The sequence below is a fragment of the Triplophysa dalaica genome, chromosome 15, assembly GCF_015846415.1.
Source record: "Triplophysa dalaica isolate WHDGS20190420 chromosome 15, ASM1584641v1, whole genome shotgun sequence".
Taxonomy (NCBI): domain Eukaryota; kingdom Metazoa; phylum Chordata; class Actinopteri; order Cypriniformes; family Nemacheilidae; genus Triplophysa; species Triplophysa dalaica.
Window position 1 is genome coordinate 4,126,334 of NC_079556.1, and position 23,795 is coordinate 4,150,128.

At 37.4% G+C, this 23,795-nt stretch overlaps 1 protein-coding gene across 1 annotated transcript in view; it reads right to left on the bottom strand.

Moving 5' to 3' along the window:
* Positions 1-23,795, bottom strand: part of adck1 (aarF domain containing kinase 1) — a 90,559-nt gene that overhangs the window by 60,661 nt on the left and 6,103 nt on the right. Inside the window, exon 4 of the mRNA XM_056767998.1 lies at positions 1,990-2,193. Within this exon, the coding sequence (XP_056623976.1) occupies positions 1,990-2,193 (204 nt within the window). The remainder of the gene's footprint in view (positions 1-1,989; positions 2,194-23,795) is intronic.

The window sequence follows — 23,795 nt, forward strand, 5'->3', positions numbered from 1 at the left end:
CACTGAGCCCATCGAACCGTGACAGGTCCATCTCCAGCTCCGACACACAGCAGCAATGTCTCAAATGCTTCTTTGCAGCACACACACACGAGGATGAAATAAAGAACCTCTGCAAACCAGTCGTGACCTGGCTGGAATTATGTAATGTTGCAGCCAGAGCGGCTGTCACACGACAAGCAGGGACAGTGTGTATGTGTGTCTGTGTGTTAGAAACAGGAGGACAGGCAGTCAGAGAAGCAGACAGTCAGACTGATCTATTAGAGTTAATAATTACAATAATAAAACGGTAAAGATGCAGTCATCGCCCCAGAACTCCCGGGTACGAGACAGGAGAGCATCCCTCTCAAGGTCAGACGGGACAGGGCCGCTCTAAAGAGTCACCTGCTCACACTAGGGCTGAGTGATTACAGCTTCCCATTGTCCTTTCCGTTCAAGGTCATTTCATCACCAGAACTGGGGAGTTACTGTATGTGACCTTGACTGTACTCAAAATAGAGAAAAAAACGAAATAATATGTGTTTGGTGCAGTGCAAGACTGTATTAAACCTACAATCTGTAACTTATTCTTGGTTAAAAATTGCCCAAAAATCTGTTATTGAGCAAGTACATACAAACATTTTTTACCTTAATTGATTCACAAAAGTTGAGCTTTATTCTTTCTCATTTGACTCACGTAAAGATAAATATGTATAGTAATTGTCAAATCAATTAATCCTGAGTACATTATGTATAAATATATACTACTCATATTTCATACATACATTCATATAAACATTTTATACACATATGCTAAAAACACAAATGTGAACCCGGACCACAAAACCAGTCTTAAGTAGAAAGGGAACATTTTTAGTAAAACACAAAAAAACATTGTATGGGTCAAAATTATAGGTTTTTCTTTTATGCCCAAAATCATTATGATATTAAATAAAGATTATGTTCCATGAAGATAAAATTTCCTACATTAAATATATAAAAACTTTATTTTTGTGAGTTTTAAATGGTTGTATCTCAGTCAAATATTCCTATTCGAACAACTCATACATCAATAGAAAGCTTATTTATTCATCTTTCAGATAATGTAAAAATCGCAATTTCGAAAAGATTGACCCATTAAGACTGGTTTGTTGTCCATGGTCACAAACTGATTTGACCGTAAGTAAAAAGTAACCCTTTTTTTAAAAAGAGATGGGGATATAAAGATAAAATATACAGCTATTCGATTTGTTCGTTTTCTAAAAAAAATGTCAAAAATGCCTTGAAAAAAAACAGTCCTCATAACAAGTCACCTAATTTAAAGGGATAGTTCCCCCAAAAATATAAATTCTGACGTCATTCACCCTAACGTTGTTTTTATGCCGAGTACAAAGATATTCTGAAAGATATTTAAGTCAATGGGATGGACTTGTCCCTTAACATCATGTATAAATGGGTCACTAGAACATCTACTGAACACAAAACGACAAGACAAGAGTCGATAGACAATCTGGACATACTTTACCTCCTCTAAAAACCAGAACCATTTTTAAAACTGGTCAAAGTATTCTCGAAATGGCACACTTTGAAGGAATCAACTCTAGAAGCAAAAAATGGTAACCGGAGAGGTCTTAGGCTCAAAGCTCAGCCTTCATCAGCTTCTTTTTTCCTCTTATCTCACCCACAATGCATTAACATCACTGACCCGGATAACAACTGACCCATGCACTCCCATTTCTGACAAAGAGGGGTCTGCAATAATGACGATCACTAAGACGAATTGATCCAAATGATTTGCCCATTAAACATGCATGGTCTTATTTAGCATCTATTAAAAAACAAATCTATGCCCTGCATATTTTATCTGAATATTATGCAGCATTCAACTGTAATGTCACATTTCTATATAAGAGTTCTTGGAAACCTATTAATTGTAATGCATTTTGAATGTTGTTTCACATTGTCTTTCATACAGATGCTTTCTATCGCTCCCATAATAGCAAGAAAACAAACCTCTTTCCCCAGGTCTTCCTGAATGACCTGTCTGATCTCCTCCATAGAGCTCTGGGGTGCTTTGCTGTGAAGGACCTTCAGCGTGCTGGTGTACTCCTCAGGTAACAGATAGTCCAGGGCCCCCAGGTGCTGGCCCACTTTAATGAAGGTGCCTCTGTTAGCACAACACAAGTCCCTGAGTCTCTCTGCCGAGCGCAGGTGAAGCTGGAGAACCAGAGAACATTAACACAGAAATAACAAATTTATTGAGAGCTACTCAAGATTATACAAAGAAACAACAAACAAATTATAACCGCTTTTATAACTCTCATTATCAAGTCATTAATAAACCTCATGGTTTGATTTAATTCTTAACAATTCTTTAGTTGGTGTACATTTATACTGTTTACTCCACATGTTTAAATGTATTTCAGCAGCTGATCTGCTTAATTTGAAAAATGTTACTAACGTTCTTTGTTATACAGCATACTCAAAAACTGTGGAACTTCAAAACTATTATGTAAATAGTACAAACCAAAACATGGTATACATTGGTATTAAACTATTTTCGAAATATCACAGTTTAATGTAGTAAAAAAAAAGCTATTTATTAAAATTATTTATTAAAATTAATAAAAAAAATGTGGTGTAACCATGTGTTTGACATATATATACATACATTTTTCTTCATATTAATAGAGTATTAAATATTATTTAATGATGATAAACAGTAATATTTTAATTATTAAAGCTATTCAAATTAATCATAGTTACATTTATTTATAATTACATTTATTAAAATATATCAATATACATATTATTAATAATGTTTTTTTTTTATATATTAATAGTAATACACAATTTCTATTTAATATTCATAACTATGATATAATAATGAGAGATAAAGTTGTTCATGGTCATTTTTATAATATTAATTTGATACTCGTGGTTACTAATGTTTTAACATTGATGTTATCGTGTACTTTAAAGTCACTTACCACAACGAAAATTAACAATATTATTTTATTTGGTATGATTTTAAATATAAACCCACTCTTCACCCACTCACAGAACAACACAAAAAAAACTCAAATAGCTGCTTAAATCATTTTGCCTGAATCAAGCATCATTGCTACTAGTAAAACGCTATTATTCCATCACAGTCATCTGATTTGTCATAAACGCTGTTTAAATGGGACGTTAGGTTTCCAGGGGGTCTTTGTGCCGTCCCACCCCAGAGCCAGCTGGTAGGGTTGATAGTACTTTTGGAGGGACGTCCCTTTGGGACCCAACAAATAAACTGCCGTGAAATGAGCTCTCTTAACCCTCTCACCCCGACAAAAGACAGTCTTTTGTGCTCCAAATGGGGCCGCACATGAGGCCGGTCGGCCAATTCAAATCATCGCTCGAAAGACAAAATCCACATTCACCTAATTATGCTGGGTGGGGAGTCCATGTGTGAGTGCGTGGGGGTTAAATTAAGCTGGAATGATCAGTAACGGTGTCCTGGGACCATCGAGTCAAAAAGGGAAAATAAATTATTAGCGGTTTGCTTTGGAATCCAGTTTCCTGGAGCTTTATGCAGTATTTCCCTCTAGTCAGTGGCATACACAGATGCACTCTTGATCTAGAATATAATATGTCCATAGTTTGATCACAAAAGGGTTTTAACATGTCATGTACACCTCTGGAATCACTACTGGATTTTAAGCGACATACCACAAATGCCACACACAGAGGTTCATTTGGATTGTGAGCGTTTCTCAGGTGCCGCACCCTCAGGTCCGAAAACAATTCATTGGACAGAGGTGATATTTCTGACAGACCGTCGAGGAGAAAGTAAACACACTTCTGTCAGGCCAGATTTACTGTTAATTCTCTCGTGCAGAGGGTGGGAGATCTTAAAGGTTCTCCTGTGGGCATTTTCTGTCGCACCGTTCAAGCTCACTATTGCCACCGATGGGCCCGAAGGGTTTCACCACAAGCACACACAAAACCCCATTTGCTCAGGCTAGAGAAGCCAATTGGATGTGACAGCTAGGAGGTAATTATGAGGGTGATGAGAAGACACTTTATTTCAGCGGATAGAAAACATGCGGTTCTCTCTTTTCCCAGGCCAGAGCCCAAACAGGCTTTTGATGTTATGGATGTGTCGAGCACAAACAAAGGCCTAATAAGAAACAAAGGAGGTGCCGACAATGTTGATAAGCTCAGTTCCTTCACGCAGCCCATCCTCCAAACAGTTTAAACTGGATCTACTGACCCACTAAAGCACAGTGAAGAGAAAATCATAACAAAAGAATACAAAGATAAGATTTTTCCTGTTCTATATGTAACTCGCTGATCAATTTTTAGTTCTGGCACTTGAACTTGCACTACAAAAATCATCTGCAGATTCTGTAATTGCGTGCCTTGTCCAATTGGGGCAGTGTCGCAGCTTGGTGAGACATGTCATCACGAGCCATGATGGCTTTTAAAGGGCGTGGAGTGAAAGTTGTTCTGGGATTGGCTAATTTCAGCTGCACGTGTGACGACCGGCCCTCTCTAACATGCAGATGGGTGATCTACAGCTTGCAAACTGAAAATCCATTAGTACAGCATGTCCCCTTAACATCCCCTTAAGATAAAATAAAAACCTTGTTGTTCATTCTCTCCTTTGCTCACTCAGGCTTTAATCCTCCTAGTAGCATGGCCTTGTAAACTAACGGTACGGTTTAGCATGTTGACAAAATGTTGATATGTTCTCCTACTTGTAAATCGCTTTGGATAAAAGCGTCTGCCAAATGAATCAATGTAAATAAAATCCCCTTTTATGTTTTCTCATGTTGTCTCAACCTGGGCTTCTTTTTCCACGTTAAATTTCCAAGAAGTACAAAAAGACGGAAAGGCATGTATTTCTTTACAATATTGTGTAGAAACGAGCGGCATGACCGCAGCGTTTTACTGCGAGCTTGCGAAGAGCGAAATAACACAAGAGCATTTCTCGTATCTGATGAGCTGTCAATCAAGTCCTGCGTGAGCGCAATGCTCGAGAGTCTTTTGTCACTGGGGTTGTTCAGCAAACGCGAGTGTGACAGCCAATCACGTCTTCAGAGCGGCGCGAGGAGGCGCAGGAGGAGCTCTCCACATGTTCGCAGTGTAATAAGACAAGCAAGATCAGCAGAAACAGGGGCCGTACGTGGGCAGAGGAGAGGGAGAGACGGCTCTGCATGCAGAACAGAGGTGGTTAAACAGATCACACACACAAGAAAAAAGGACCCACAGCCATTTGGCTACAAGTTATGGCTGAATATAACAGGAAAACATTTAATTAAGCCAAGAACAAAGTACCTTGATAAATCATATGCAATAAGACCGAAGACATTTACTGTAATAAATTAAATCTTTGATTTCACGTTGCCCTTCATACATAAAATTGATATATATATGACAATATAAATATCTCACTGTACGGTAATACCTCGGAATGGCGCCCACGGTAGGATGTGTATCTCTCTGTTTAAAATGGCAAATGATGACCTGGAAACATACCATAAGCAACCTCTTTTTTTATCCTATATTCATAATTATTGCTTCGAGGTATGAGTTATAGTATAAGACTTTTATAAAATAAAATAATTGCACCAGAAGGACGTCGACAAAGGTTACATCTATTATTTTTTTGTCTCCATGTTAGGCCCGAAATATCGTTTCATACAGTCATGTGACCACGACAATATTGAGATCATTTCGATATTCAGATAACACGATATCGATAATATTGCGACATTCCCTTTGTGCTTGACAGTCTCTTGACCCTCATCTCCCAGCACCTCCTTCCTCTCTGCTCCTCAAAAGTATCCCCTCTCTCCGCTCCAGTTCTCCCTCTCCTCTCGCAACCCTTTCATCCGCAGACAGAGCGGCACAAAGCCGGGGCTCTGACAACTCGTAATTGCCACAAACATTAATGACATATTTTAGCAGCAGGCAGAAGCCATTAGATGGCCTTTGAAAAATGCTTTGTAGGACCATCATCTGTACATCCTATCGCCACAGGACTAATGGGGGACAGCAAAGGTTCTTCGTATGCCGAAAAACGCACAAAACAACAAGTAATAATGATCAGCCTAACATCAAAGAAAATATGAAGTGGCAATGCGATCACAAATTTGACATGCGAATAAGGATTCTTTTTGTACTGTTACACACGAATATAGCAAAAGTGCTTTGTCAACCGAAATCAATAATATACAATTATTTTTTAAGTGTGTGTATACATTCTTTTCGGTAACACTTTAGAATACTGTTTCTTACTTAATGTGTAACAGAAGGAATTACTGCAGAACTAACAGGTAATTCCTCATTAACAGACTAATCAATAGCTTTCCAATTCACTCATTCCTCCTTAAGAACTACTATTAGTTATCTACTAATTCAGATTCTGCATAAATAATTATGAAGTTACTACTAATAAACAGTCATACACACGTATTTGACCATAACAATAATCAAGCAGTGGACCTTTCTTCTTATTTACTATTCCTAGTACTACTTTTATGGAAATGCACTACTTTCGCCACTATTACTACTATTATCGAAATGCAATATGCATTTCATGAAACATGCAAGAAACCCATTATTAATCTAAAGAGAATTACAACATAATTCTGAGAGAATTACATAGAACCTGGAACAGTATTCTAAAGTGGAAATGTAGGGAACCCATTCATAATTACTTTCAAATTATCAGTAGGTTCACTAAATTTCATCTTTAGAATACTGTTCCAGGTTCTAAGTTATTATCTTACATGCAGGGTAATACTCAATGGTAACTTGATATATACTGTGAAAAACAGACACACATACTGTACTTGAAGATCATAAACCTGTATCAGGTAAGTGGCTAATTATGAAAAGGCAATCGGGGTGGGGAAGTTGATTTCTGGTTATTGAAAAAAAAATGTTGTTATGACTCTTTTGGAGTAAAAGAATTCCATGAAATACTTATTGCATTTCTATAATAGTAGTAGCAATAGAAAATACTGTAAGAAGAAATGTCCACAGTTTGATTATTGTGATGGTCAATTGTGTATATGACTGTTTATAAGTTGTTTACTTCATATTTATTTATGTAGAATTAGTAGATAACTAATAGTATTTCTTAAGGAGGAATAAGTGAACTTGAAAGCTATTGTTTAATTAACTACTTAACAAAATTATAAAATGCTACTCCATACGGATTAGTAAACACATCTTCTTTAGTAGTTAATAGAGCAGATGTCAGTATTAATGAGGAATTACCAATGAGTTCTGCAGTAATTCCTTCTTAGTTACACATTAAGAAAGAAACAGTATCCTTAAGTGTTACATTTTTTGTTTAAACAAATTATGTTTTTCTAGATTCTACTAAATTTGAATGGTTCAAAATAAATCTCACATTCTCCAGCTAAATGAATAATACACACATAAAATTAAAATAGTGCCGTGCCTTGCCTTGCAAACACAATCATCTTTATACATATTATAAACAATCTAAAGGCTATCAGTGGAAAAAAGGCTATTTTTTGGGGGCACATGTAGTACATGTTACTCAGGTTTGGATTCAAATGAGCTCAAAATTCCAATGTTTTAGTATTTTTATGTCAAGTATTTTCATTTAGTCAATATAACAGGCTATACGGCACTTTTTAATATTGTGTTAGCTTATGCATTCGTCTTGATTTGGTTAAGTTTAGCAATTCAAATATTTTCGCACATGGTTCATGTGTTCATGTACTGACCATTTCAAAATGGCGACAATTTATAATTCTGAAAAAAAACTTGAAATAGACCAGTTAGTGTTTTATAATAAAATCAAAACGATGTTTGTTTATCATTTTGATTAAGTTTTAAATCTTTGTTGGTTGCATTTGTGTAAAAGGACATGCTTCTGGACCAGGATTGTTTACGCCTTGTAAATTGGTCTATAAAGTAGGGATTAAATTAGGACAAAACTGCTTGTACAGCTTGTAAAAGGTACCAAGATGTATTCTTTTTAACGATCCCTTAAAAAGCAATAAACATTTCCCTGTCATATAGTAATGTCACCAGAGATAGAGAGAGTGGGATCACTTCATTGGCTTTCTTCTTACATAGCGAACATGTTTTGAGGAAAAAGTGTAAATCAATGACTTCTAAAATCACACCTCCAATAGACTAGTTAACAACTTATAACACCTTTGAGCCTTACGGCCACGAACAAAATTCATTTTTTTCATAAGTACAAGCAGCAGTGATTGTGATAACAGTCCAATGTATCCCTCGATTAAAGAGGCCCCATTTACAGCACAGACTCGTGTATTAGAGGTCTATACATCAAAAGCTACATTGTGGCGTTCTGCCGTCAATTTCGAATGTGGTGAAAAGTCGCTCTGTGTGCATTTCCATCATTTCGCTGTGTGGCTTTGCCAGTCACTCCTTTTGTAAGCAAAGTGGTCCGACATGCGCTCATTGCATCTACTCTTGCGAGGCAATTATTGCTTTACATTGTGACTCCATGAATAACTCCGAGGGAGCCGGCAATTTAGTAGCTGCCCAATCTGAGAAAAATTCTCAGCAGTCAATAAATGCACACTAGACCATTAAAAGCCCCTTTTATTCATCTCCTCCCCCCAGATCCAGCACCTACCACCTCCCATCACAGCTTAAAATTGTGTGGCCAGATGGAGAGATGAGGGATCTGTTTGGTTTGCTCCTGGCTCTAGCGACAAATTAACATAAAGTAATGATTTGCCCAGGCAGAACAGGGAAGCACTTAGCCATTTAACGCCAATTCCATTGAACCTACGTAAGAGTATCTCACTCATGACAAAGCTAAACAGACACAGGTACTTTGTGGAACGACTTACTCATCTGGTTCTTGAAGGATGCTGTAAAACACAATCGAGCAAGCGTAAAATGGAAAAGCTCGCCCTTAATGGAACACTTCACACAAAAACGAATATTCTAGTACAATACTATTAACAGCATTATTAGAATTGGTGTTTGATCAACTTTCGCTAGACAAATAAAGAACTGCATAAAGATTCTTCAGAATTCGAAAGAAAGACGTTTCTGGGTTCATTTCTGGGAGACATAAGATCACACAAACTGTTTTCAAGTATACATGCAACTTTAAACAGGGGGAAGTCTATGGTCATGAAATAAAACCAGTCGGGAAAGATCTACTTAAAAAAACAGCCCGCGAGTCATTTTCAAGAAAACATGAGTTTCAACTGGGTTCACGGCTAGAGCTGTAAAACTTAATTTCAAACAGTGTCTGTTTATGACCAGCTTTACTGTGATAAAACGCCAATTTGCATTTTAGAATATGAAAGAGACTATTATCACCATCGAGAACTCAATAGCAGAATATGAAACGGAGGCTAATGCGCTGCCCACAAATTCATTACAGCGGCCATTTCATGCACTGATGGAGACCAAGCGGAGTCTAATGTGTCCTCTGTTCTCCTCTCTGTATGGCACTGCTCTGTATATCTCAAAGCTGGGACGCCATCTTTCTTCCTCATGCTAAACGTCATTATGCACTCCACTATCAGACACGCATGGGAATCATCTAATCTGTCTCTACGGATGTCACCTTCAAAATAGTAGGCGGGTGCTTTTGCACAACGAATGTACTTCGAGTACTAAACTGTATCTGTTTGACAGACAACACCAGCATATTAATCAAAGTATTGACTGTCTGTGTGAAGAAGTTATCGTAAATCCTTGTGCAAAATAAAACTTAAGCATTTAGTGTTATTCAACATCATCTGATGTGAAAACAGAAGGTGGCAACTGCGTATAAATTTAAAGGTACCATGTAGAATTTTTTTGAGGATCTATTGACAGAAATGCAATACGATATGCATAACTATGTCTCGTGGTCTATAAAGACCTTATATATTGAAGCGTTAAGTTTTTATTACCTAAGAATGAGCTATTGCTAGGAATATACCCACTAGTTTCTGCAGTAGCCTCAACCGGACAAAATGCTTTATCTCCTTTGGGAAAGAAGCAAAAACATGATGACGTCTTAGTTCTGTGTCAGCCAACGCAGGGCTTCGAAAGGTATGAGTGAGTCGCTAGTTGCAATACGCAACATCACCGCTAGGTGCCGCTAAATTTCATACGCTTGACCTTTAAACGATGTGAATCAAACAAATGAATATAAGAAAAAAGCAAGCATGAAAACAAACAAACATGAAACTACGAGACCCGTCACTGGAGCAAAAGCAGATTACACAAAAAATGAATGAATGAAACACAAATTTTAACAAATTACACACCAATTTGCAAAAACAGTTACGGATCAAGATGAGATTGGTTTGAAATATTTCATCTTAGCATTATTAAATTCTCTGATATTATAAAAATAGCCTACATACCTACACACAATGTTTTGCTGCACATTTACAGCGAAATCCCATCAGAATAATTAAAATGGTACAAATAGTTCAAGTGCAGCAAGAGATAAAACAGTAAGCAAAGACAACCATATTGACATTAACATTTACATTTATGCATTTGGCAGACGCAAAGCGACTTACATTGCATTAACCTATTCATTTATACATAGGTATGTGCAATCCCCTGGATTCGAAACCACAACATTGCGTTGTTAACGCAATGCTCTTACCACTGAGCTACAGGAAAGCATTGAATGAAAAAAGCACATTTAATAAAAAATATATATAAAGGACATCTGTATCCACTGCTAAAAAAACATATTTACATTTGTGCAAGTAAACAGCATTTTATTTTAGCTGACAGCCACAGGGTATAATCTTGCAGCTAGCGATTCATTTATAGTAACCTTGCGGTGTCTAATAAATGTGTGAAACACAATATCTTCCTTTTTTTGTTTGTGAATAATATCAATCGGTGATAATTATGCACTAGAAGACGTTGCAAAGAGCAATTCAACAGTAAATGTGTGTTGGTCAAATACCTGTCCGCCTCCAGGTACAATCTTGAAAGCAAGTTTTGGGAGATTGGTCTGTCTCGCCTGTCATTTAGCCTGGAAATGTGCTCAGTTGATGTTCTGGGCTGGTAACTAATCTGTTGTAGGTATAAATCCTACAAGGGTTGGCCGCTTAAACAATACAACTAAACCACGATCACTCCGGGGATCTGACATTAAAACAAATGAAATTCAAACTTCTTCGGGTTAAACTTTACTGACGCATTTCAAGTCGACAGTTTCAACTGTCGCCCTGTCAGAGTTTCAAAGGGTGAGAGTCTGTTAATAAGTATTAACAGACTTCCCAATTAAAGCTTTTCACCAGCTACTCTGATGGGATTTCACTGTACAAGTACAGGAAGCAATAACACCACACTGTAAGAAAGACAAACAACATCTTGAGTTCTGAAACCATGACAACTCAATGCACTTAAAGGGAGAGCTTTGTTAAGAATTATAGAAGGTTTCATTGGACGTACCCACCTGGCCCGAAGTTCAAGAACCTCCGGTCTGTGTTTACGCCACTGGGTCTACCAAAAGTTAAAGGAACAGTTCAACCAAAAATGAGAAGTTGTTCCAAACCTGCAAGTTTCTTTGTTAGGTTGAACACAAAGATAGATATTTGGAAGAATGTAAGCAACAGATTTGACTACCATAGTAGAACAAATAATCTCATTTTGTGTTCAACAGAACAACTTCAGTACATGCTACAAAATCTGGTATCTGCCTAAAAACATGTCAGTAAAAATAAACATTTAGTCTATTGCCGGTTAACACTGCACGCCTGCCGTCTGGAAACCGTAATGGACTTTTAAAACACTTGTGTTTTTTCCATCATGAGAGACATCCAATAATTAATGTAGAGTGAAGCTAAAAGCCAGTAACTACAATGAGTGCTTTCTTTCTTCACTCCAGCTGATTATCTGCCTCCTTTCAAAAGCCCTGAGATAATAAATTCCAAAAGTCTAGATGGATGTGCCGACCAGACTTGGCTTCTATCGCTCTGTGACTGGTAGCGTACACAAATATGTTTCCAATGTCTCCAAGTGAGCAAGATACCTTATAGTACTTGCTATTTACTGTGGGTCGCATAAAGTAGCTGATTGCCTACTATAAGAAGCAGAAAAAGAAGCGTGAGAGAGAGAGAGAGAGAGAGAGAGAGGGAGGGAACAAAAGCAATTTAGCTTTCAGCTACGGATAATTTTCATGTACGGTCATTTCAAGCTTCAGTAGTCCAGAGACGTCTGAGCCCCAGCTGAGATTCTGACGTTCCAATGACCCCTGTCCATAGGAACCAGATCACCTGACAAACCCATTAGGATGGCTGAAAAAAGTCAGCTAGAACTTTAGCAAAGCATGTAAATTGTAAACAGTATCACTATCCTCCTAGAACACTAAATTGCAATGCAGGCTTTTCATTAGTCCTCAAATTCAAGTTTATTTGTCAGTCCAGGCATATGCAAGCCCGGGAACAAAATAACGTTCCTCTGGGGCTGTGCAATTACAGAACGGACAATTTATTCATAAGCTAAAGAATTCTCTTTGAGGAAAAAAAATCAATACTTTACATACAATGTCTTTGTTTTAAGTCTCTGCAGTTTTTCAAAATTGCCATTTTTTTCAGCTCAAAAGCCTTTCACAGAAGCAATCGGTGATAATAGGATGTTATTTAGCTTTTTTTTGCTGTACATGTTGACTTTTTTTAAATATTTGACAGTTATTACCAATTTGGTTTTTTTCTTTGCAATTTGCGACTAACAATGTCGGGCAAAACAGCACCGCTGCCAAATAACACCTATGCAGTAAACAAAACGAAATCCTGGCTCATTTTCAATCAAATCCCGAAGTGTTACACCATGCAAAACTCAAAACTGATCAATTATTATCTACCCAGGGTCCATAAAACCACAGATCTTGTTGCCCACCAAATAATAATCAATTTGGATATTATCAGCTGTAAACAGCACAAAACAAGATCATGCGAGTTTTATATTTTGTTATTTTGGTTTGATTGGAAAATACAGAATGACTAAACAATCAATCTGGATTTTTTGTGACTGTTCATATTTGGCAACAAAAGCATAAATTTTACTGCAATGATTATCGCTCACGGACATTGTTTTAATATATCCCTCCTGGCTGCTTTTTATTAATAGCAAGTTTGAAAAACATATTGGTTGACTGGCCAGAAATTCCACGTGTCTTCTGAGTGCTGTTTGCTGCTGATCAAGAACAGACTGTGTTTACAAACGCCAGTTATTAATGCATCCACATAACTATACACAAAATACATTCAATGCACAAAGATTCTCCAAACAATTGATGAACACTTAAAGAATCATAATTTAAAATTGTAATTAATGCACAAATATACAAAAGAGCTTTCAGATAAGTTCAACAGCCACAGAAAAAAGCCCAGATACGTTTTACATCTAATAGAGGGGAAAACAAGTCATGTTCTGAATCGTAAACTTTATATTCAAAGGAATTAAATGTATTTGCACAATAATTACGCAACACTAATGCAGCATATACAGAACGAGAGTTGCAGTGATGTCTCTAAAATCAATACACCTGCTTCTATTTCTACTGGAGGATCAGAGCGCAGGCATATTCAAATGCAGAATATATTAAAAAAACATTTGTGCCATTGCTGAACAACTTGAGATTTAAAATCCGGGTTTAAAATCTGAATGTGACTCACTGAATCAAATCATTAAATGTCTAAAATCTTGGTCCTTTAGTGTCAAAGGCAGGACACAGCTTGTGTGTGACTGGACGTGCCCCTAAAGAAACATGCGCAAGACCCCCTGAGAGCAAGACTGATGTTAATAATGACAAACAGCAACAAAGCCCATTATTAAATGACCTACCCTCTGAGCGATGGGGACTCCCTACCAGGAGCGCATATAGAGCAGGCCTCGGGCAAAGTCTTTACCTTTTTTTATCTGACATGCTTTAAGAGAAAAGCTTCACAGAGTTCACAGTCAGTTCCACTGCTCTACATTACGTCAACATTTTACTTCAATAAAACATTTGACATTAATGCTAAATTAAAAGATTTTAAATTAAAAGATGAGTCACAGGAAAGGGAGGGATGGAAGCTAATCTATTATGTCAGAATAGAAGTGATGTTGTATTATGTTGCAATGTTAAAAGGTTCAATCACTGATTTTTCTTGAAATGCATTTTCAGAGAAATATAGCATCTGCTCTGCAGTCTTGTACGAATCTCACACATGTCATATCACACCTCAAAATCAAAAAGAAGAAATCTGCACATATTTAAAGCAAAAAGTGCATTAAAATTGCAACAAAAAAAAATCCACAAATTATCACTGAACTAGAAAATACCTAAAAGCATACGTATGACGTTTTTGTACTTTATTTAATTGTTTGTGGCTTATTTGTACTAACACTAGTCAAGTGAATAAGGCCGAAATGTCTAATTGTTAAATACATGGTTACACTGCATAAGACTGTTATGGGCCTGGACATGTTCTCAAGACTCATCCACATGTTCTATGCTTTTACCACAACTTCACAACTCGCATTCTATAGCGTTAAAGTTAATGACCTCATAAATGCAGGACGGTATGATGTTACAAGAGGGAGAGACTTTGGCTGTCTTGGATCTGGGTATCATGAGGACATCAATGAAGCAGAAGGTACCAAAACTCAGGCGTCCGAGCATCTGTGTGTTTCCATCCTGTCACCTCTATGAATACCCACTAGACCTTGAAATTTAACAGCCCTCTTCTCCACACCCAGCACTCACAAACCCTCCATCTTCTGCATCTGTCACATGCCATGCTAATCGTTCACACTGTTAACTCGTATATTAACAGAGAGATTAAGATGAATCAGAAAAGACCTGATTGAAACACGCGTTTACAAAAAGCTGCATCTGCATGTTACGTCTCAGAATGCATGTAGCTTTAGACTTTAGATGTCTATTAGAGAAGCCATTAAAAAGACTCTCAGAGTAGATGTCATATTTAATGCACAAAAACCACAATGTGAAGAACTCTGAGGGCCCATTTTATAAATATGTTCTGGGCACAGCTTTCCAGTAGCTCAGTGGTAAGAGCAAGGTTGTGGGTTCAATCCCAGGGGATTGCAAATACCTATGTAAAAATGTATAGGATAAATCAATATAAATCGCTTTGGATTAAAGTGTCTAACAAATGCATAAATGTTATGTAAGTCCACTTAGTTTAAAGTCCTAAAAGGTATAATTTAGCAACATTTGTTTTTAAACTTGTTTGTTGCCTGAAAATTGGCCCAATTTTATTAACATTCTGTAAATAATCACCACATTGTATTGATGATCATATGCCGAAGATCAGTATTTTTTTATATTTTCCCATTCACCAACAAGGGTCACGCGATTTCTTCTTGAGTAAAATGCACTTTTTTTTTCTTTTTTTTTACTTTTATCATGTGTTTATTATCTTACATAGGCCTACTGTACACAAGCCCCACTGTTCCATCATAAAATCTTGTGATTTCTATATGGCCGTACAAACAATTATTCAAAACACAAAACAAGTCCAATTAGGATGAATAAGAAGCAAGTAAATAAAAGACGTCGACACATCAGTTCTATATCACAAAATGCTCAACTAATACCATCATGAGACACAGGAAAGGAATTAAATGAAACTAATAGAGAACATGAAATTGCACTTTTGCCAACTCTTAGTAAAACACTTCAATATTTATCATGAGGTCCATTTTATCTCTGTGAGGGTATGTGCTCTTCTGTAATGGGGGTTTCCACATCATGCCTGCAAACCTCGAGTTCAGACGAACAGTGTAGCAAGCATGACAGAAAAATGAAGTACTTGTGTGGGCTGCGTGAATTGGGGCTGTCAGCGTTCCTTCAATCTCTGGCTGTGATTGAATGAAAATGTTAAATGCTTCAATTTCTCCCATTACATACCCAGAGGGATTCCGTCATTTCTTTTTTACCTAGAATGCCACTGTCAGAAACCCTGCCACTGTCAGAAACCCTTGAAGGACTTAAGTTATGTATACCCGTATTTACATATGCCCCTCAGACTTGTTTGTTCTCTCCACACTTTCATCAAACTCGCCAGCAAAGGAAAACTCCAGAATCCAATAAGACATGCAGAGAGGGACTTGAGGTGCCATCTAGTGCCTGCCATGTGAATTACAGACCTTCTCATCATTACAAACACATTCTGTTCCAATATAATATAATGCTTCTCCTTTGTTCAAGAATCAGATTAACAAAATGAGTATGTAAAAACTTAAACATGCTAATCAATCATTTAAATCAGCTCTAACGTTAAAGAGACAGTTCACCCAAAAATTCCAATTCCAAAAGATATTTGGAAGAATGCTCAACCAAACATTTCTGGGCCACCATTGACTACCATGTTGGAAAAAGAGTTTCTGAATTTCTTTATTCTGTTAAACACAAAAGAAGATTTTGAGATAAATGTAGGAAAGCAAACAGTTCTGAGCAACTTTTAACTACTATTGTAATTTTTCCTACTATGTTAGTCAATGGTGGCCAAGAACTGTTTGGTTAAGCATTCTTCCAAATATCTTTCTCTGTATTCATCCGAACAAAGAAATTCATGCAGATTTGGAACAACTTCAGGGTGAGAATATGATGACAGAATTTTCGTTTTTAGGTGAACTGTCCCTTTAAGATATCAGTCTTTTATATCCAACATTTATGGCCTCAAGATACACTGTATTACAAATGCATTATGAGCTCAAATTCAATTAACGACATGCAGCCGTTTGGTAAAAACGTCATGCCCAAGGACACATATACTGGCCTACCCATAATGCAACATTCCAGATGTGAATCTGACCAAAGAATCTTCTTCAAACGCAACACATTTTCTTCCAAACTACTTTCTAAAGATCTCGATCACAAATTAATAGTGTGTTACTGAATAGAAAAAGTCCTTCATTCCCAATATTCTCAATGCATGCGCTCGCACTTTGTGTTCCGGATGCAAGGTGAATCAAGCGATCAAAATATGGCTTTAAATATGTTTACAATTCCTCCACCCTTAATGGCACAGCTGAGAAACGCCTAAAATCAACACAGTTTGTCTTGATCCATGGACATGTTCTACCATCGCCTGCTTATCGGTTTCGTTTTGAAAAGATGAGCACAATGCAACATCTGTGTGACTTTTGGCACGCTCTCCACCATTTCCTGACAGTGAATCAGCATCTGATGGCGGCGCTAATGAAACGCGCCGCTCTCCCCCCGGCTGCACCCATCAGCTCCCACATTATCTGATACCCGGCTACATCATTTGTAGCGCTATTGAACACATCATCTGCCTGAATCTCATGCTTGTCATAAAGTACAAGGACGCCAATTTGTTACCATGTGCCCATAATGGTAATCTAGGCAGATCATTCCAAGCAGTTACTCTATTGCATAAGGGAAAGTTAGTTGTTGACAGGGTCCGCCTGAGGTCTATCTGCTGTAGATACGGGGGTAAGAGCAAAAAAGTAATATTACGGAGGTCAAAACAGAGTTAAAAGCACCCATGCTACTAAAACAGCAACCTTGAGCGATTTCTTAAAGTAGATAATGTTGTTTACAGGAAAGAGGCAGGCTAACTGACTGATGAACACGGTCAACCCAAGACTAAATGACCGAATGAGCTCTCAACCTACGTCTGAAAGATGGTGAAATATATGTATTTATTCTGATTGCAGTAAAATTACGTTGTTTTGAAAGGAAGCATTACAATGGAAGACTTTAATTTGCTAGTGTTAAATTGTTTGACTCACTGCTTAGTCACAGGCATCGCCTGGGGGACATAAAGGCACACACAAAACAGCCCGTGCGGCTCTACGACCCAGTGAGAATATAATAATAAATAAAACTCAAAGCACTTTGAATGAGTCTTACTCAAAGTGAAGCCATTTTTACACGAGTGTCCATCTGGTGTGCTCTCGCGTTTATTGACGGCACATTTGGAGATCCATTACAACTGATTCTGTATTTCCCAGCCTACATCTGGCGCTATGGCTGTTGTTTTCTATTTTGACCACTTTGTCTACCTTTGATGAAGCCATTTCAGCTCGCCGTGTGATTTGCTCCACTTAGGGCTGAGTGACATTGGGAAAAACAGAGAAATGGCTGGATTTTTCCTTGTGTCAGACATATCTAGAACGCAGTGCCTTTCACAAAACTTCTAGTATATTGACTGTTGTTTAACAGATGAAAAGCAATTTACAGAGCACTTAGTGCAGGGATAATCCAATGGTGAACTGTTCACAAGACAAGACGGACATGTAGAAGCTACACTGTTTTGAAGGAAACCCTTTAAACGCTCATTGAATGTGTATAGTCACTCCTGAAATTGTAATGGTAAAAACAGCTACATTTTTTTCCGTGGCTGTAAAAAACAAACGTGAACGCAATAAACAGAATCCACACTTCTTTTCTGTCTTCTTAAATTTGATTCACTCTTCTCTTTTTTATATTATTTTGCTATATACAATGTAAAATTTGTCCATGAAAAATAGACCTAAAACCATAATGAAAATGATTTGCATCTAAATTATTTATTTATATATAATTTAGTTTAATTTAATAAAACATAATGATGCTAAATTATAAAACTGCATTTTGTTAAATGGTTTCATATTACATTATATTATATTATTATTAAATAATACATTATTACGATTATGCAGTATATGAAAAAAACTAAAATTGCTAATATAATTTTTTTTCGATTATTAAATATTTGTAATAAAACATAAAAGTAATTTAAAACTGCATTCAACTGTGATTTGCATACATGATAAGGCCAGTTGAGACAATGAACACTCTATTGGGTGAACTTATAAACTCTTTGAGACAATCAAAACTTAAAATTTTAAGTTGAGTGAACAAACTTAGATAGTGTAAGTTGTGTCAACTTAAAAATATATGTTGAAACAACTAAATGGCAAAATATGTTTTTAATGTTTATACACATATCATACCATAAGGGGTTAAACCTGCAACGTTTCGAGAACCAGCCACTACATCAAACCACCCTCCCGAACTCAACCTCCCAGGTCATAACCAATTGAAACAATGCTCTTTCTTTCTTCTTTTCCGCAGGCAACAAGACGCAGTCATAAAATCGCAATCGAACAGTTAACCTAGCCCCTGTCTTCCGCTTCCCGTACTCTGTCCTCTCTGACATTGCAACCTTGCCTTCGTCTCCTCCGGTAACGCCCGCTCTTGTCAACTTGTCCATGACGATCTGATATGCATTATTCATTAGGCCTAAGTAAGCTACATTTATTTTCCAAATCAGCTGCTCATATTCCCTTTAATGATATGCTAATAGCTAAGGAGACTCAATTCCCTCAGCTCCGGTAGCTCAGACTGGGAAAGTGTTTGGGGTTGCATAATCGCGCCACGATAAGCGTCGCATTAGCCTTTATGTTTTCCTGTCTGCTGTGTCCTGTTCTGTCTCAGTCAGCAAAGTTAGCAGAACAATTATCTCTGGGAAACACGAGGTGCGCAAGCGAACATGGGTATATGTGCAGAGCCAAGTGCTTTTTATTAGCTTACAGGTTTAAAGCTCCAGGAAAACATTCTTTTTACAAAGTAAACACAGACTATATCTTGGTTTAAACCAAACTGAAACTCGTAACACACAGGCTAATTTACATTTCAAACAAGGGCTTTTATTTTGCATGTACAACTTTAAAACGTTTGATCTTTTAAACTAGCCTGCAGAGAGGCCAGAATACCAATGCTCAATTTTTCTTTTTGTTCTTCCGTTGGTATTAGCTTCCAGCTAACTCATTGTTTCTTAAACAAAAGAAGCTATAAATCCATTGTAGGAACGCTAAAGCAAACTCAAGCAAAGAGTCATACAGATGTCAACATGAAGTTAGAATCATCAATCTGATCTACTGTACAAATTTGTCGATAACACATGTACCTGCCGTTCCATCTGTTCCAATCAGCAGTTTCAAAACTTACAAGTTCCCTAACTTTCTAAAGGTTGGTGGACACGACGTTCGTAAAAAGAAGACAGGAGCCATGGGGTTTTCATTCTGAGCTGGGGAAATTATTATATGGCTCATCCATATGTTCGGTTTTCCAGACTGCGGCAAACCTGTGAACTGATGAGCGAAGCGTTGTTCTCTCATGTGTGCAATACGCTTCTGTGCCCTTCGCTTTCTCTTTTCATTTCCCAAAAGTCATTTTATCGTTTTAAATCTGGAGAATTATAAATACGACCTGTGGCAATCGCACGACGCTTGCGGCAAATGAGCTCCAAACAAAGGCTGTCAATCCAGTAGAAACTAGAAAGCCATTTTAATATTAGTGAACACTAAATCAAAGTATGTTTAAAACAGTCCACTAGGGGTGCACTGGCGACATCCATCTAAAAACTATTTATGAACCTACAGTTATAACAACAAAGTGAGATGAAAAACTGGTCTGCAATCTATACATTTTGCATTTGCATCGATCGCCATCTATGTTTAAAACATAAAATTGCAGGTTACTTTACGAACTTCTTTACGTTGGTAGAAGTCTGATAACGTCAAACCGTTATTTCTTGCAAAAATATGACCTTTTCAGAAAACATTGAGTTTCAAACACTGTCTTTTATCTACTTTCCCAATAAAAATGTCGTATGAAAAAAGTTACAGATTACAGCTTTAACGCAAAGTCAGACCTATTTTAAAATCTAAAAGTAAACTATTTAGGGCGCATCAGTAAACCAGCTAAATTAAAGCACCTCTGTACTATGTCTCCTGCACTTAAGAATGTGCATGTTTTTGGGATATTATTACCCACAATGCCTTGCTCTACCTCCTTTGACGTGAATGTAAGCAACAATGTGATAAAAATGTAATTTTATGACCTACTACTTGAGCCCAGGAAGTGTCTTTCTGTCCTCAACTGATCAATTGGACTACACCGTACACAACCATTTCAATCTAAATCTAACTGCATTCACAAAATCAATTTTATGCTATCTTCCAACCCCGGCTCATTTGCATGTCTGCAGCACCTCGCCACCCCACCTGTGATGAAAATACAGTATCGCGCACCCAGAAAAACTATGATGAATTAGACGTCCAAGAGAATGCCTAAACTAATGATAATCCAAAGGCAAAAATCCAAGATGACCTTCAGCGAGAACCCGCACATTAATCATCAGGCGATACGGCCAGCATTTCATTACCGGCCCACGTGTGATAGGTGCTTTCCTATATGCCTGTTAAAGCGAGGTGATCCATTACATCATCGCAATTAACACGCCCGTGCATGGTGGGGGCGGAGAACTGATGCTAGAGGGTTAGAAGGCGGAGAAACAGGTGGTATGAAACAGGAATCTAAAGCGCTTTTAAATGTTTAGGTCGAAAAAAATCACATGTGTGCTCTACAGTTTGCAACTTTCAAAGAAAAAATACTACAGCAGCACCTCGGCAGTGTTCTGTTAGAGTGCCTTTTTCCGATTTTGTTAAAGGTCTCCGAGAGAAAAACATGCCTGGAGTGTTCATTGGCAGAGTCTACAAGGCAAGATGCTGACTTACTTGGAACAACAACCTGTGTGAGAAGTAGATTAATCATTTAGACAAGGAGGAAGGGAATGCTTCTAGAGCGCAAGGAAAAAGAACGGAAGAGGGAAAAGTGAAGAAAAAAAACTTTTCAACGAAAAAAAGTTTAAAAGAATTTGCCAACCCAACCTCAATCTAGTTTTTTCTCACAATCGGATTACTGTCAATCCACCAGAACCAGGAACTACTTTTGTGTTCTGTGAAAAGTCATGGAGGTTTGGAAGTGACAGGTTGATGACAGCATTTTTATTTTGGGGTAAACTCTCCCTTTAATTCAACGCCATTTTGTATAACCGAGCACAGCGTATGAGATCAACCGGATGCCCAGGGCAAGCTGCAGATCAGGTTGGATGACTAAATGAGGTGCCCAAACTATGGTTGTACATTGTCAATTCAGTTTTGACAGAGGCAGAGCTGAATAAAACATAAGGAAAAAGAAGGGAAATCTCTCTGAGCTATTCCCTGAATATAACCCTGTAATCAGTCTCTCAGACCCGAGTAGCATTCCGCTTCAGCAGGAGGGTCATGAGGAGGACGTTTTAGCTTCTCTGGGGGAAGTCGTGTGAAATAAGCCCTCGCTGAAGTCTAATCTGCTGTGCAAATGCTACGTGAGGGCTGGTGAAGGACTCCAAGACTTGCAAACTATAACACTTGTAAACAAATGTAAAAATCGCAAAAGACATGAATGTAGACAAACATCAACAAAAAACTGAATAGCATTCACACAAACAAAAACAGATATGTAGCATCTATCTGCAGTACAGTGTATATCGCTATCTATAAATATATCAAAATTAGGGCGATTAATCACGATAAATTGCATCCAGAATAAAAGTTTGTGTTTACATAATATGCACAATACATGAACATAAAATTTGTTTTTTATAAACACAAAAAACATACACATACATTAATATGCATTTATTTTTAAATTATATATAATCATTTATTATTATTTATTAATTTTTTAATATGCATTTGTATGCATTTATAAATACAAAATACACAGACAGTACACGGTAGACAGACATATATTATGTGAACTTTCATCACAAATAAAATGGTCACAAATGTGCATATGGAAATATGTATTTTGCAATGATTCGCGATTACTAAATATTTTAAACACAACTACAAAAAGTCTCTTTTTTTAATATTGTGAAGCACTAGCTTTACCAAAGAAAATCACTTATTCAGCATGCCACCTGACTCACAGATGTCTTCCTACAGCCTATTGAATATAAATCATCCATGTTAAATGCATACAAATCTAAAATATTTCCATTCGGACACGACATCTCTTCATAGTCTAGCAATGAATTTTCAATCCGGCCCGACATCTCTTGATAGTTTTCAAAAGTCATGATACACATTCCTTCTTCAGCTGTTTTGATTTTTAGCAGGGTAATCGGTCAACCACGATAAAACACTGATCCCCTCCTCGGCGAAAACCTCACACAAGGGAAGAGATCATACAGCCAGACAATTTTCTGAGCAGTGGGTAGAAAAGTGCATTTCGAGTCTCTCAGCACCAGGGAAAACAGATTACACCCGTTTGTGCTCCAATGCCTGGCTGACAGAGGCAAAGCCTGGTACAACTCCGAGCGCATGCATTATTCAGCGAAGCTACAGCTCAGTGTGCCACCGGTGTTGTCGTCTAGAACTGCGGGCGTCCATGTGCGGTAATCAAAGCAGGCCAGAGAGCAGCTTGTCTCACTGCGATATCCTGTAGTTTCTACATGATCGTTTCCGAGGATCTCAGACCTGAGGGGGGTGTCTCTAGTTTCCAAGATTCACTCTCATGGTTTAGATATGCAACCTCTTCTGCTAGATCTTAACTTACAACTAAGCTGCAAAATATATAGAAGATATTAAGAATGTGCGAATCACAATGGTTCGCAATAAATTAATGATTTTAATCCTTAAATGCCCGGTTCACAGACAGGGCTTAGTTTAAGACAGAACTATGTCTTAGTTTAATTAGGATAGGAAGCATTACCGATGTGGGCAATTCCGTGAAAATGTCAACCTTTCCACGAAAAAAAATAGTTTTCTATGATTACTATGGTAACAGCACAGATTTTTACATTTGGTGGTTGAAATACCCATGTGAGACTCTCTTCAAATTTGTAAAGCGTTTTATTATTAGTGCATGATTTTTCATAGTCATTTTAAGGATTGTCACATCCATAACGCTACATATTCCTCATAAATGGACACATGAAAATTAATATAAAGTAACTATTTTATGTTCTATAAAGAGGCATCCCTTC